We start from the raw sequence: 16496 nt of genomic DNA, 5'->3' as shown, positions 1-16496 counted from the left end.
TGTCACGCCATCAGGACGTGCCTGCGTATAATACTCTTGCGTGTCCTGATGGCTGTGTCACTTGTTGCCATGGAGACCTGACACTGGAAGCTGCGATTAGGTGAGTGTTAACCCACTCTTATCGCGGCTCGCAACTCTGCAGGGAGAGTTGCGAGCCGCAATGGTCTGCAGCCGGGGCCCGGGCTGGTTAATTTTTACCCAGGCCTGGGTTATGAGTGAGGGAGGTACCAAAATAAGGGTGTTGGTGAATATTTAAGGTTTTGAGGAGCCATTTCTGCTAAAAGTGGGCAGCCTGAAAGATGTCTTGTAGCCATGCATGGGAGGAGGAAATAAGTAATGGGGACATTAGTAGGACATTGGAATTGGAAAAGCATGGGGGAAGTCCTAAGTGTTTTTGTGTATGTGATAAGTTACAGGCAGGGTGTGTGTCAGCAAAGTGTCAAAATTTTTCTGAAATTCATATACGATACTTTATAGAACTTTATTGTTCTTCACTGCTAGGACACACATTTGTACCCAGTGTCTAGCCCTGCTTATAGTTTCAGGACTGTTTGCTGGATGTCCTTCCCTTTTTTCTTCTGCTCAGTTCTGTGTGCTGTTCGATGAGCTGTCTCTAGCCATAGAGGATGTATTGGCGAAAGGTCACATGGGCATCATCACTACCCTGGCAGAAGCTTGCAAGAAGCTAGAATGTCGCCAGACAGTGCTGCTGTCACAGCTTATGGAGGTTGGTATTTAGCATGCTGCCCAGATCTCTTCTGATCTCTCCTAATTCAGCTTAAGGTGGCCACTAACAATCCAATTTCTAGTAAAAAATCATTAGAGCGATCAGAAAATTCTGTTCAGAAGAAAAATCGTTCACTACACCATCAACAAACCAATCTTTGCTTCCTATCTTTCACAACCAACAAGAAAATCCAAATTTTGATTTGACGAAAATCCAATTGGACGACTATTTTTATAATCATTTGTAATCGGTTGTGCCCATCAATGGAGATTATTTACAAACAATCTGATCAGAATTTCTGATCGCCCAAACGATTTTTCGCTAGAAATTGGCCAGTTAGTGGCCACCTTTAGTTTGCCAATGATAACTCTTTTTTTCCCTCCTTCCATAGGCTTTCCACTGCGCCACTCCCACCTCCCGCCGCATAACCTGCATACCGCTTTTCCTTTCACTACTGACATACGAGGTTTATTACAAGACTGATGAGGCAGAGGAACCATCAGAACATGTGGTAAGTGACTAAAACTATTAAGTTTAAGAAAGGATTATTAATGTTGCCTATCATATCTAATCAGATCTTTGTTTCATGTGAGCTCTTTTGGGCAGATTCTTCCCCTCCTCTTGCGTCATGTTTTAGTAATTGCTCTTTTCAAGTTTGCACCTTATTATTGTACTACACTGTATAAAATGGCATAACTTGACGACAATAATTGTTATCAACAATAGGACCCATATCCTATTAACTTTTTTTCCTGAGTTTTCTCCAAGTATAGATTTTCCAACTTCATCAGTAAAGTACTTTAATGGAGACCTAAAGTAAAAAAAAAAGCCTGTTTACTTTTTCTCCCAACCGCCGGAAGTCTTCCATGTCCCTTGCAGTCATCCTGCACTCTGCTGTTTATCTGATGTCACCCTCCAATGCTCGTTGTGCTGCCTCATGCTGCATGCATCCTCTATCGGTTTCACAGTAAGCAAAAATTGCTACCATGCATGCACAGAGCGCTGGGAGCGCGATAGAGGATGCACACGGCCAGCACTGCGCATGTACAGCGGCCAGCCAAATCATCAGTTGGCCAGATTACAGAGGTTGGACAGTGGAGGAATGGCTGAGATGGTGAGGGACCAGGAAGACTTCAGGGGGCTGGAACAAGCCACAGGTAAGTAAATGGGCATTTTTTTTTATTTTATTTTTTTTTACTTAGGTTCACTTAAAAGCTCCCAGCATGCAAGAAAACACTCACAATTAGTTTGATGTTACCTTTTTGCTTACTTTTAGCAATTTTTCAGTTACTAGGTGCTAAAAAAGTTATCTTTAAGATAAGATGAAAACACAGGAGAAAAAGTTAATTGGATAAGGGCCTACATTTAGTGTTAAAGTGGAACCAAGATAAACTTTTACTCATTGCATAATTGTGTTCCTTTCATATAGTTTACAGGGCATTCCTCAAGCCAAATACTTTTTTTGTTTTGTTTTAATACTATATTTCCCTATAAACTAAACAAGCCTCGACCACAGCTTCTTTTGTGCCTTGGCACTGTAGCAAGGGCTTATGGGAGCTCAGTCTGGGCAGGAGGAGGAGGAGGTTACTAGCCATTGATTTCAGAGGCAGAGGGGAGAAGGAAGGAGGTGAGGGGACTGAATTTACACACAGACAAGCTGATAGCATCTCCAGCCCTCAGCCTGTGACAATGTGACAAACAGAACATGGTTGCCCTCATTGTATTACAGGAATAAATAATCATAAACATTTGATGCTGTTTGCAGTTAGATATGCTGTGTAAACTATCTAAACTTTAGATAAGATATATAGACAAGTTACTTGTTATAGTTGGTTTTTCATCTCGGATCCGCCTTAATTTGGATCTGTTGACATAATCAATAATTTCTTTTTGTAGTTTTGGGAGATTTTAGTTTGGGCTTAATCTTCCTTCTGAACTGAAAACATAACTCAAGCCAAAACATTTTATGTTGGTGTCAGGTATGGCTCAAGAAGCATTAGAGCCTTAGTCAGATTATTTGGGCCCAAGTTGGAGAGATTTCTGCATTTGGTGAATCTCTCACTTAGGGTCCTGACTCACCAAATAGAGTTTTGTGAGTTGTTTTCATTTTTTTTTAAAACCATTGACTTACATTAAAATCGCTTTTTAAAAAACCGTGATCGTGGAAATTTTGCTGCGATTTTAATGTAAATCAATGGAGGCTTTTTTTTAAAAAAAAGAAAACAAACTCTATTTGGTGTGATAGGGTCCTAAGACAGGGAGAAAGGGAAAAGTTTTCACTGAGGACAAAAAAATCAATGAAATCTGTGAAAAAAAAAAAAATTACTTGTGAAAATGTAGTTTGTTTTTATTTTATATATTATTATTGTGGTTTCCACATTGAAGAGATTTTACTACCTGTTCTCGCTGATCCTATTATTTGTACAGGACATCGAGTAGAAATATTTCCAGACAATATCTAGATGCCAGTAATGATTTATAGGAGGTTTCAACCCTCTCTGCTATCTAAATCCAAACCTAAAGCCCCATCTACACCATACACTTATTTTTGTCCGATTCATTGATTTGATTTGATTCAATCCGACATGTCCGTTTTGCAATGGCAAATTGAATCGAATCCTGATCGGACATGTTGGATTGAATCGAATCAATGAAACAAATCGGATAAAAAATTGTATGGTGTAGATGGGGCTTAAATTTTTTTCCTATATCGCTGTCACATTAGCTAGTAAAAATCTGAGAGATCAGATATGTTTTGGTCTAGTCCATCGCCTCATTGGGAATTCTCAGAATTTCCATCAGTAAGGCAATGGAAAGAATCTGTAGAAAGATGCCAGCCAGCCTCCTTACTCGCTTGTACAACAGCATTTTGGCAGCTGGATTGAGCAACTGCCTTTCAGTAATTTCTTTGGAAAATAGAGAAAGACCTGAGCATCCAACCTAAGGAGAAGTAATAGTCCAAAACCTGACAGCTTTTTACTACATAGGAAAGAGTAATTTATCCACTTTATCCACCACTGTAGTATTTCTATGTCCTCTGTGACTTCAAGCCACAAGGACGTAGATATAAGTCGTGTAGCTGAAACACAGCTGTGCAGAATTGGCCATTGTTCTTGTGCACACCTCTGGCACTATCTACTGCAGCATTCATTGGTTAAAGGAAATATATGTTCCCTGAGCCAATAAAATTGATTTGCACCATTAAAATGATTTTATTTTCTAAGTTCATAGTGAAAAATACACACTGGAGCACTATTTCAGAATCGCATATCTTCAACATAAATTGTGACAGGAACATAATCTAAGTTTTGTGATAAATGGTAGAAATAGCCAAACAATTTTTTTTTTTTTTTTTATCTACTGTACCATTTTTTTTTTATTTTTAAACTGGAATTGGTAAAACTGAGAAATAATGTGTTTTTTTTTTTCTATTTTTTTCTTTTCCCATTAAAGTGCATAGAAAACAAGATTGTTCAAAGAAAAAAGTGCCATATAATGAAAGCCTAGTTTGTCTTGAAAAAACAATATATATTTAATTTAGGTGTCATAAGTAGGGATAAAGTTATTGCTGATTAAATAGGGACATAGCTAAAATGTCAAAACTGCTCTGGTCCAAAAGGGGGAAACAAGGTCTGGATGCAAAGCGGTTGAAGTACATTTTACTCTGGGATAAATGTACATCTTATATGTACTGGTAAGTGTTTTACATTTAAAAATGTTTCAATGTAGTGCACCTTTCAAAGAATGGCTTAGGAACACTATATTCTTTTTGCTGCTTTTTTTCCGAAGACAGTACCTGATAACAAAAAAGTTACACTTTATCTTACTTTTACCTTCAGGATACCCCAGAGGCCAAGCTACAGCTGGTGAACTATCACGGCTCCCTACTGGTCCAGCAGCTCCTCCATTTTGAAGACCCCATCCCAGCCCTACAGAGTCTGGGAAGTATGTCGGAGGCCGATCTCATTACCGTGGCCTGTAGCCAGGCTGGCTGCCATGTCTTTGATGCCCTTCTCTCCAGCAGCACTATAACAGAGAAACAGAGGAAGAAGGTTCTGCGGAAGCTCAGGGTGAGATTGTCACCACAGTTTGTGGAATTGTCAAACAACCCAGTATAGATATTTTAATATTTAAAGGATTCTTGAGTGTTTGGCTTGGATCACACTAGGTCTGCTGCTCTGTCTTTTTGATGGAATATGCTCTATACAAAAATACATGAAATGAAAACTACACTGATTTTTTTTATGGGCTTGTTGTAAAACAACATTGTTTTATGTGTTCACTTTGTCGGTTGTATTTGCATGGCACATTCTTCTCCAAACCGGTAACACATTGCAATGGATCCTGGAAGCCTGTACATTGTATCTGTACAGTACAGTTATGGTGCTACTCCTGCTGTTTCTTGCAGTGTAAACTGAACCTTATAGACCAGTGATGGCTAACCTTGGCACTCCAGCTGTGGTGGAACTACAAGTGCCATGAGGCATTGCAATACTCTGACAGCTCTAAGCATAACTCGGGGAGGCAGAAGCATGATGGGATTTGTAGTTTTGTCACAGCTGGAGTGCCAAGGTTAGCCATCACTTTTATAGACCATTTCTAGGGACAAACATTCCTAGCTCTGTGCAGGCACTTGGAGCACTTACCTTTATCTATATAGTAGTGCCTTTAGTACCTAATGGAATTAGATCAGATCAGTGTGAAACAGGGCCCTAAGCAATCTGGATAAACTGTATTATCTATATATATATATATATATATATATATATATATATATATATATATATATATATATATATATATATATATATCTATCTATCTCAACTAAGTAGTAAACATGTTTCCTCCTATGCTGCATTAGGCACTTTTTCTACACTACACTGATGGGATAAGAGGTTTTCTTTCCTCTCTTTTGGTTATATCTTCGTCTCTCCATAACACTCTCTCTTTTCCTTTGTTTTGTAAAAAAAACAAATAATTTTCTTGTTACAGTTCCGCTTTAACCACTTGCCGACCACCCACAGCCGATGGGCGGCGGCAAAGTGGACGCCGAAAGGACCGCAATGCGCCCATCGGCGTTGCGTCCTTTCGGCATGCCGGGGGAGCGATCGCGTCACTGGTGAAGCGCGCTTCCCCCAGCAACTGGCTTCGCCCACCCGCGGCGTCAACCCGCCGGCCGTTCGGAAGCGCCGGCGGGTTGTTAACCCCTCGATCGCCGCAATTGAAGCGTATAAAACGCTTTGTAATGTATACAAAGCATGTTATACAGGCTGCCTTCTGCCCTGGTGGTCCCAGTGTCCGAGGGACCACCAGGGCAGGCTGCAGCCACCCTAGTCTGCACCCAAACACACTGATCTGCCCCCTGATCGCCCACAGCACCCCTCAGACCCCCCTGCCCACCCCCCAGACCACTGTTTGCACCCAATCACCCCCCTAATCACCCATTAATCACTCCCTGTCACTATCTGTCAACGCTATTTGTTTTTTTGTGTGCCCTAAACTGCCCCCTGGGGGCTCCTGATCACCCCCCCACCCTTCAGATTCTCCCCAGACCCCTCCCCCCCCCTGTGTACTGTATGCATCTATCCCCCCTGATCACCTGTCAATCACCCCCTGTCGCCACCTGTCACTGCCACCCATCAATCAGCCCCTAACCTGCCCCTTGCGGGCAATCTGATCACGCACCCACACCATCAGATCGCACGCAGATCCGCCATCAGATCACCTCCCAAGTGCATTGTTTACATCTGTTCTCTTCTCTAAACACCCACTAATTACCCATCAATCACCCCCTGTCACCACCTGTCACTGCTACCCATCAGATCAGACCCCTATCTGCCCCTAGGGCACCCAATCACTCGCCCACACCCGCAGAACGCCCTCAGACCCCAGCCCTGATCACCTCGCCAGTGCATTGCTTGCATCTATTCCCCCGTCTAATCACACCTTGAGACACCCATCAATCACCTCCTGTCACCCCCTAGCACACCTACCCATCAGATCAGGCCCTAATTTGCCCCATGTGGGCTCCTGATCACTCAGCCGAACCCTCAGATCCCCCTCAGACTCCCTTCCGATCACCTCCCCAGTGCATTGATTGCATCTATTTTCCCCTCTAATCACTTCCTGAGACACCCATCAATCACCTCCTGTCACCCCCCTAGCACTCCTATCCATCAGATCAGGCCCAATACAACCTGTCATCTAAGAGGCCACCCTGCTTATGACCAGTTCCACAAAATTCGCCCCCTCATAGACCACCTGTCATCAAAATTTGCAGATGCTTATACCCCTGAACAGTCATTTTGAGGCATTTAGTTTCCAGGCTACTCCTCACGGTTTTGGGCCCCTAAAATGCCAGGGCAGTATAGAAACCCCACAAGTGACCCCATTTTAGAAAAAAAGACACCCCAAGGTATTCCGTGTATGACGAGTTCATAGATTTTATTTTGTGTCAAAAGTTAGCGGAAATTGATTTTTATTGTTTTTTTTTTCACAAAGTGTCATTTTTCACTAACTTGTGACAAAAAATAAAATCTTCTATGAACTCACCATACACCTAACGGAATACCTTGGTGTGTCTTCTTTCTAAAATGGGGTCACTTGTGGGGTTCCTATACTGCCCTGGCATTTTAGGGGCCCTAAACCGTGAGTAGTCTAGAAACCAAATGCCTGAAAATGACCTGTGAATAGGACGTTGGGCCCCTTAGCGCACCTAGGCTGCAAAAAAGTGTCACATGTGTTATCGCGGTAATCAGGAGAAGTAGTACAATGCGTTTTTGGGGTGTATTTTTACACATACCCATGCTGGGTGGGAGAAATATTTCTGTAAATGACAATTTTTTGATTTTTTTTTACACACAATTGTCCGTTTACAGAGATATTTCTCCCACCTAGCATGGGTATGTGTAAAAATACACCCCAAAACACATTTTACTACTTCTCCTGAGTACAACAATACCACATGTGTGACACTATTTTGCAGCCTCGGTGCGCTAAGGGGCCTAACGTCCTATTCACAGGTCATTTTGAGGCATTTGGTTTCTAGACTACTCCTCATGGTTCAGGGCCCCTAAAATGCCAGGGCAGTGTAGGAACACCACAAGTGACCTCATTTTAGAAAGAAGACACCCCAAGGTATTCCGTTAGTAGTATGGTGAGTTCATAGAAGTTTTTATTTTTTTGTCACAAGTTAGTGGAAAATGACACTTTGTGAAAAAAAATCTTCTATGAGCTCGCCATACTACTAACGGAATACCTTGGGGTGTCTTCTTTCTAAAATGGGGTCACTTGTGGTGTTCCTATACTGCCCTGGCATTTTAGGGGCCCTAAACCGTGAGGAGTAGTCTAGAAACCAAATGCCGCAAAATGACCTGTGAAATCCTAAAGGTACTCATAGGACGTTGGGCCCCTTAGCGCAGTTGGGGTGCAAAAAAGTGCCACACATGTGGTATTGCCGTACTCAGGAGAAGTAGTATAATGTGTTTTGTGGTGTATTTTTACACATACCCATGCTGGGTGGGAGAAATATCTCTGTAAATAGACAATTGTGTGTAAAAAAAAAAATCAAAAAATTTTAATTTACAGAGATATTTCTCCCACCCAGGATGGGTATATGTAAAAATACACCCCAAAACACATTATACTACTTCTCCTGAGTACGGCAATACCACATGTGTGGCACTTTTTTGCAGCCTAACTGCGCTAAGGGGCCCAAAGTCCAATGAGCACCTTTAGGCTTTACAGGGGTGCTTACAATTTAGCACCCCCCAAAATGCCAGGACAGTAAACACACCCCACAAATGACCCCATTTTGGAAAGTAGACACTTCAAGGTATTCAGAGATGGGCATGGTGAGTCCGTGGCAGATTTCATTTTTTTTATGTCACAAGTTAGCAGAAATGGAAACTGTTTTTTTTGGTCTCAAAGTGTCATTTTCCGCTAACTTGTGACAAAAAATACAATCTTCTATGAACTCACCATGCCTCTCAGTGAATACTTTGGGATGTCTTCTTTCCAAAATGGGGTCATTTGGGGGTATTTATACTATCCTGGAATTTTAGCACCTCATGAAACCTGACAGGTGGTCAGAAAAGTCAGAGATGCTTCAAAATGGGAAAAGTCACTTTTGGCACCATAGTTTGTAAACGCTATAACTTTTACCCAAACCAATAAATATACACTGAATGTTTTTTTTTTTTTTTTTTTTTTATCAAGGACAAGTAGCACAATAAATTTGGACAAAAATGTATACAGAAATCTTACTTTGACAAATTTTATCACAGAAAGTTAAAAAAATCAATTTTTTGGACAAAATTCATGTCTTTTTTGATGAATATAATAAAACGTAAAACTCGCAGCAGCAATCAAATAGCACCAAAAGAAGGTTGTATTAGTGACAAGAAAAGGAGGGAAAATTCATTTAGGTGGTAGGTTGTATGACTGAGCAATAAACCGTGAAAGCTGCAGTGGTCTGAATGGAAAAAAAGTGCCTGGTCCTTAAGGGGTAGAAAGATTGTGGTCCTCAAGTGGTTAATATCCCCTTAAAAACAGTTAGAGTGCCCTGACCTGTCTTCAGTGACTTTAACACTCTCTATAACTGTAGATTTCTTAAGAAAAAGTTAAAAGCTAATTGTATGTTAAACCTAATGTTCCATACATTTGTCCTTTATGCAGTGTGAGAGTCTGGTAAATGATATTCAGAATAACCGGGCAATTCCCGGATGGTTAATGAAACATAAGATGTGATGATAGATTAATGTTCTCTTGCATTATACTTGTATTTCCATTTTTGGGTCATTCTGTCATTCATGAGGACTAATTTGATTGTTAAATTAGTGAAAACTATTTAGACTATGACTTTAAAGGGATCCTGAGTGGTAAATAAAAATGAAATTTGGACTTACCTGCCCCCATAGCCTGCAAAGTCCTCCAGCATCCTCTTCTTCACTCTCCTGGTCCAGCTGGCGGCTCCAGCAATCAGCGACTTCAGGTGAAGTCAACCCTTGCCGCACACACGTTGCGTCATCACGCTGGTTGCTGTAAGCCTACTGCGCATGCGCAGTTCAGTCTTTATAGAGCTGCGCATGCGCAGTAGGCGTGATGATGCTAAGGGCGCGCATGTGCGACTGCACCCAAAGCCACCGATTACCAGAGCTGCCAGCGGGACCAGGAGTGGAAAGAAGAGGATGCCGAAGGACCTCGCAGGCTATGCGGGGCTGGAGGAAGCCCTAGGTAAGTCCAAATTTCATTTTTATTTACTGCTCAGGGTTCCTTTCAAAGTGGACTTGAACTATTGCACAGGACAGAAGGAAAACATAGAGAAATGCACATAGTATGCATTTAGAGAGTTTAGCCTCTCTGATTCCTCCTCATCTGTGACTAATCACAAGTTGTAATTTGCTCTCGCAGTTGTGTCAGCTGGCTGCACGGCAGAGCAGCTAATTGGTAAACACAGGATGTTAACAAGATGTCTGCTTCCATGAAAGCAGGAAGTAGACACACACTGCATTTGTATCAGCTGTAACAATGAAATGTTTTTTCTTTAAAGGTTAGTAAGTTGTTGCTTATCTTTAGAGCAAAGAGGAACATTACTGTTGTGGTAAACCACAGCATTGCACTGCTCAGTGCTGTGCACGGCTATTGAGCCGGCAATCTATTGCCGCTCCTGTCCTGCCCTCAATTGACAGAAATTCTACGTCCTGTAGTTTTGATTGATTTTATCCCAGAGTGTTCCAACTGCATGGTGCGCAATAGGTTCCCGGCAGACTTAATGAGAGTGACCAAAACTGCCGGGAGTTGAACGGGAAAATCTTTGTGTGTATGGCCTGCTGTGGCTGTTATGGAGAGGGCTGAGAGCACTCCCAACTCCTGTGTAACGTTTTAGCAGCTGCATGCATGAGTTGAAAGTTAACATTTCATGGTATTTACTTACAAAATGGCTTTTATAGCGTTTTCATATAAGGACTTTGGTGCTACTGTGGAGTGACATTTTAAATCCCTTGATCAGGACCCACATCTGCAGCCATTTACTGCAGCACAGATTTTTTTTGAGCTGGTGGCAGCAGTCAGCTCAGACAGATGCTCTCTTGCTGTTTTGCTGTCTGTACAGCACAGTGATTTTGGGTCAATCAGTAACAGCAGCCCTACCCATAAAACTTGTAGTTAAAGCTCTGGGCAAATTGTAGAAAGTAGGTCAGTGAAATGCAAATCATTCTAAGTTGATGCAAAATTATGCAAATTTATGTAGCTTTAAAATGGACCAATTAAAGCTGAGGTGGAGTTCAATTGGTTCATTTTCAAGCTACATACATTTACATAACTGTACCAGTTTGAAATTTGCATTTCATTGACCATCTCTAGAAAATACCCATTGGTGGAATCATTATACTTAGCGAGTGTCCCTATGGTCCCCAGTCCCCTTTTTCTTTGATAGGGACCCTATGCTGGTTCGGCACCACTAACTTATTTTTGACACAAAAAGGTAGCATTTGTCATTTTGCTTCATAAGCTATTGAAAACTATATTTAAATACTGTATGTACATGGAGTTAAAATGGCAGGGGTGAAGAATCGCCCAGGATGAATAAAACTTTGTTAAAAGCACAATAAAATAAGAAAATAGGAGGTGGCTTACCTCTCCAATGACACTAACAACTTAAAGGGGAACTGAAGTAAGAGGTATATGGAGGCTGCCATATTTATTTCCTTTTAATCAATACCAGTTGTCTGGCAGCCCTGCTGGTCTTTTTCTCTGCAGTAGTATCTGAATAACACCAGAAACAAGCATGCAGCTAGTCTTGTCAGATCTGACTTTAAAGTCTGAAACACCTGATCTGCTGCATGCTTGTTCAGGGGCTATGGCTAATAGTATTAGAGGCAGAGGATCAGCAGGGCTGCCAGGCAACTGGCATTGCTTAAAAGGAAATAAACATGGCAGCCTCCATATATCTCTCTCTTCAGTTCCCCTTTAACAACAAAAAGATTTTTATTTGCACATGCAACGCGTTTCGTAGGTCTCGCCCACTTCCTCAGGCCAGTAAGAGTGCCACTTCAAACAAGCCAGATAGCCAGGGACGCCTCTCAAGAGCCACCTAATATTTTCTTATTTTATTGTGCTTTTCATTAAATTTTATTCATCCTGGGCACCTCTTCACCCTTGCTGTGCTAAGTTTAACCTCCCCTGCATTTTCTCGTGGGGTGGTTTGTATGCTTTAGTCTGTTTTGGCGTAGCCTCCTGCAGATCTTATCTACGATTTTTAAAGAGTGCAACCGAATCCCATCCGGCCAACACTGGATTAAAGGAGTGGAGACGGGCTGATTCTCTCCGCCTGCCTCAAGTGGTTGGTTGCCCCTTATTGCAACCTACCTTTTGTGAGTATATTTCTTGTTGTTGACTCAATCATTTCAGAAAATAGTTACATATTGTGCTATTGGGCTCCAGTTGTCTGTGTTTTTTCCTAAGGTCATCATTCACCTCACCCCCCCCCCCCCCCCCCCCCACATGGAGTTGAAATAGTCAATATGTTTTTGAACCTGTCACACTCCTCCTGTAACTGAAGTATTACATTAGGGTGCTCCTTCCTTCAGAATTCCCCAAAGCTTTTTGAAATGTAACTTCATCTATATCTAATTTTAGATGACTCTAGTCACAGATCTAATAGCTTAAAAAGCAAAATGTGTATTTTTACAATGAATTATGCAATGGTAGCTTCAATATGTCTTGCCATTACCAATTTCTTTAATCTGTGACCTCTTTCCGTAGACCTCCCCCATGGCACTGGCATGTAACAAATACGGGAGCCGAGTACTGGACCGTGTCTGGAATGCATCCACCATAGGAGTTAAAGAGGAGATTGCACAGAAGCTGGGTAAGCTGAAATATATGGATATTTATTTAATTTGGGGAAACAATACTATAGAAATTGCATTGTTGATGGTAATATGAGATATTTCAATGCAGGTCACCTGCAGTAAGTGACAACACTATGCTCAAAGCAGTTTGATACATTTTGGGCACAGTGCAGTGGGGCTCAAAGTGCACGATATAACAATTTAAAACAGTTTCTCTTTCGCCAGTTCAGAACTGCTTTAAAGAGGAGCTGTTAGGTATAAGGTCTCAGAGAAAATAAACACATATATCAGTAGCTAAATATAGGCTGTACTTACATTACATATGCATTTCACTGTCCACGTTTGTACTTCACAGAATTTTTATATAGTATATGCAGAGATTGATGCTCCTGACAGCTCATGGCAGGTTCCATGTTTTTCTGTCTTCTATGAAGCCAATTGTGTCGTCATGTCCTCCCTGCTTCCTGATCACAGAAAAGCTCGTACTGAATAACACAGTGCGCAGTGAATATTAATTAGCCATGTGGCTAGGAACAATAGCTGACTCCTGCAGTGTACTCTGCCCGGAGATTTATCAGTGCTATGCGCTGGACTGATTACAAGCTGCTGTAACGTCTCATTAGCAGCCGAGGGGAGGGCCCCAGAATGCTTTGCAGTATAGTATGCGGCTTGCGTCCTGCTTGGGTCTAACAGCTTTTCTGATAAGGACACATCAAAGGTAAGAGAGATTTTTATCTTCACTAATGCCTTTTTGGCTTCCTTCTAAACTGTTTAACACAGGAGAATAAAGGTTTAAATTAGCTTCTGCAGCCTGACAGTTACTCTTTAAAGTAAACTTGCCATTTCCTTCAACTCAACAAAGACATTTTTGCTCTATGCATTGTAGACACTACCTACTACATATTATTGATTTCAAACATGCTTATAACCCAGTCTCAGGGCAATACTAAGATCTGGCATTGGATCAAACCAGAAACCAATGAATAAACACTGTACCTTACCCCAGCTGGCTGTAACAATCCCTGTCTCTAACAGTCATAAGGAATCACAGGTATTAGTTACATCACATTTCAATTGCCTGGTTAACTTATGGGGATACTTTGCTTACAAACGTCCTATGTTACCTGTGTTTCTGCCATTAACACCCTTAATAGTAGGATGTGAATTGCAGGTAAGCATGTCAAAAACTCACAGGGGCTACCAGACCACCCCTAAACTGGAAAAGAACATCAGAATAGATAAGGCACCTGGCCAATATGCATTCACCCCAGGGTAATACAACAGTTGAGTTCAGTTATAGATAGGTCACATTATCCTATTTTCTGAGAGTACGGTAGGTCAGTTCCCTATGACTGGCGCACAGCTTATTCAAGAAAGGAAAACAATCAGAACCATAAACTATATCTGTAAGCTTAACATGAGCTGTGTGACAATTGTTTGAATGTATCCTAAGGGATGCTATTCAAAATGATATAGCAAAGAATAATCTCATTTCATGTCAGCGGCAATGGGTTTACTAAAGGCAGGTCCTAACTGACCAACATGCTTAGCTTTTATGAAGTGGTGAAAGCAAATTTAGTTCTTGGAAAAACAATATACAGTATGTAATATACTTGGACTTCGCAAAGGCTTTTGACACTGTTCCCCACAATAGCCTGGTTCAAATGCTAAGTATACATGGACTGGGATAAAGTGTGTGCATGTGGTTATATAACTGATGGAGGGATAGAAAGCAAAGAGTGGTCGTAAACAGATCATATTCGAAATGGAATATTATTAGCAGTGAAGTCCACAAGTGTCAGAACTAGGTCCGATCCTTTTCAATTTATTTAGAAGCTCAGTCAAGACACACATATACTGTACATAGAGGCATCCCACATCGTACATGGTTTAGAGAATAAGACTCTGGATCTCAGGATTGTGGGTTCAAGCCCCCAGAAATGAGAATTTGGTAAAGTATATTTTAATTTTATGTACTTCAGATGACAAAAGCGTCTAGGTATTTATTATGTTATTTGAATATTTCTTAAAATCCTGTTCTATGTAATTTTTCTCTAGAGATGATTAATTGTGTTTAGTATTCTCCACAGATGGGTCACCTATTTTATACAGGGTCCAACAGCACCTTTAGCGAGACCAAGGAGTGAATTTTTTTCTCTGTGGTAATTTCAGAGACCGTGTCTGGACTTTTTGCTACAGTAACATTTTTTTGTTTTATATGTTGATGGCTTGGTGGTAAGACAGGCACTAGCGAGCCCTGCCTACACTGTGCATTTTCAGTATCAGTATTAAAATGTAAACAGTGAGCCTAGTACCAGTTTATATTCAGTTTGTATATTAGGTAGCTCACTGATCATTTAATATTTATGTATGAATGTTCTACACTTTAAAACAAGTCTCTATGCAATTCAGTCTGCTGAAATGTTTTTCTGTTTCTCTTTTGCAGTTGAACGACTCCAAGTGTTGCAAAGCGACCCCATTGGTCATCACATTGCCAGAAACTTTGCCCTGACACACTTTTTGAAGCGGCGAAAAGACTGGGAAGAGCACCAACAGGCAGAGAATAAACGTCGGAAAATGTTTGCTGAGATCTTGGAGGACTGAGGAGGCACTTCACAGCAGTGTTTTATGGGCAAAGGCCATAAAGTGTACCAGAGCTCTCATAAATTAATAGAATTATACATACCTGGGGCTTCCTCCAACCCCATACGCTCCAATCGCTCCCACGCCGCAATCCTCAGTCTTCTGCAGCTCCGATACCGGGTCCTCGCACTTCAGTCAGTTGGTTTCAGTCTGGCGTAAGAGAAGTGCCTCCTCTACGTATCTCTTCAGCAGCTGCTGGAGAGATGTGCAGAGAGTGCACTTCTCCTGCGTAGGCTGGAGCCGACTGACGGAAGTGCGGGGACCCAGTACCGGAGCTGCAGAAGACTGAGGATGGTAGCGTGGGAGCGACCGGAAGCATATGGGGCTGGAGAAAGTCCCAGGTACGTATAAATCTTTTTAGTTTGTGAGAGCTTACCTTTTTTAGGTTTTTAATAGGGTGGGAAGAGATTAGAACTTCAATTTCACCCTGGGCTCATTTGTGAAATAAAACCACCTTGTCCATTTATGCTGCTCACTTTCAGAGCCAAACTGAGCTATCAGCATAAAATCCACAGCTGTTTTGCAGAGGTGGACAAAAATCCACTATCCTTGTGGAAGAGAATGACTTGTCATCATGTTAAAAAAGCAATTTTGAGTTCATGAACCCCATTTGCCTGTTATTTGTGTACATACTAATGGATGTTCTCTAAAATAAAACAGTATATTTGTACAAGAGTCATTTCTTTCAAGTAGGGGAACTCCACTTATAGATTTGGTGATTCATATAACTGTGCTGTGCTCATTTGGGCTTAGTCAGGTTGCATTTCCTCTCTTCAGACCCCAATACACTTAACCACTTGACCACTGAGAGTTTTTACCCCTTGAGCACCAGAGCAATTTTCACCTTTCAGCGCTCCTTCCATTCATTCGTCTATAACTTTATTATTACTTATCGCAATGAAATGAACTATATCTTGTTTTTTTGCCACCAATTAGGCTTTCTTAGGTGGGACATTATGCCAAGAATTATTTTATTCTAAATGTGTTTTAATGGGAAAATAGGAAAAAATTTGGGGAAAAAATCATTATTTTTCAGCCATTATAGTTTTTAAATAATGCATGCTACTGTAATTAAAATCCATGAAATGTATTTGCCCATTTGTCCCGGTTATAAAACCATTTAAATTATGTCCCTATCACAATGTTTGGCGCCAATATTTTATTTGGAAATAAAGGTGCATTTTTTTTTTCAGTTTTGCGTCCATCCCTAATTACAAGCCCATAGTTTATAAAGTAACAGTGTTCTACCCTCTTGACATAAAAAAAATACATAA

At 41.2% G+C, this 16496-nt stretch overlaps 1 protein-coding gene across 2 annotated transcripts in view; it reads left to right on the top strand.

Moving 5' to 3' along the window:
* The window catches only part of NOP9 (NOP9 nucleolar protein), a 34694-nt gene extending 19420 nt beyond the window's left edge, over nucleotides 1-15274 (top strand). For both annotated transcript variants that reach the window (XM_068253538.1, XM_068253539.1), the window contains 5 exons: nucleotides 587-727; nucleotides 1119-1238; nucleotides 4567-4797; nucleotides 12491-12596; nucleotides 15026-15274. In XM_068253538.1, the coding sequence (XP_068109639.1) occupies nucleotides 587-727; nucleotides 1119-1238; nucleotides 4567-4797; nucleotides 12491-12596; nucleotides 15026-15183 (756 nt within the window). In that variant the 3' untranslated portion in view covers nucleotides 15184-15274. The remainder of the gene's footprint in view (nucleotides 1-586; nucleotides 728-1118; nucleotides 1239-4566; nucleotides 4798-12490; nucleotides 12597-15025) is intronic.
* Nucleotides 15275-16496: the final 1222 nt, after the last annotated feature.

This window comes from Hyperolius riggenbachi, chromosome 9 (genome assembly GCF_040937935.1).
Source record: "Hyperolius riggenbachi isolate aHypRig1 chromosome 9, aHypRig1.pri, whole genome shotgun sequence".
Classification (NCBI taxonomy): Eukaryota; Metazoa; Chordata; class Amphibia; order Anura; family Hyperoliidae; genus Hyperolius; species Hyperolius riggenbachi.
Note: the sequence above shows the minus strand (reverse complement) of the source record. Positions and strands in the feature narration are given on the sequence as shown.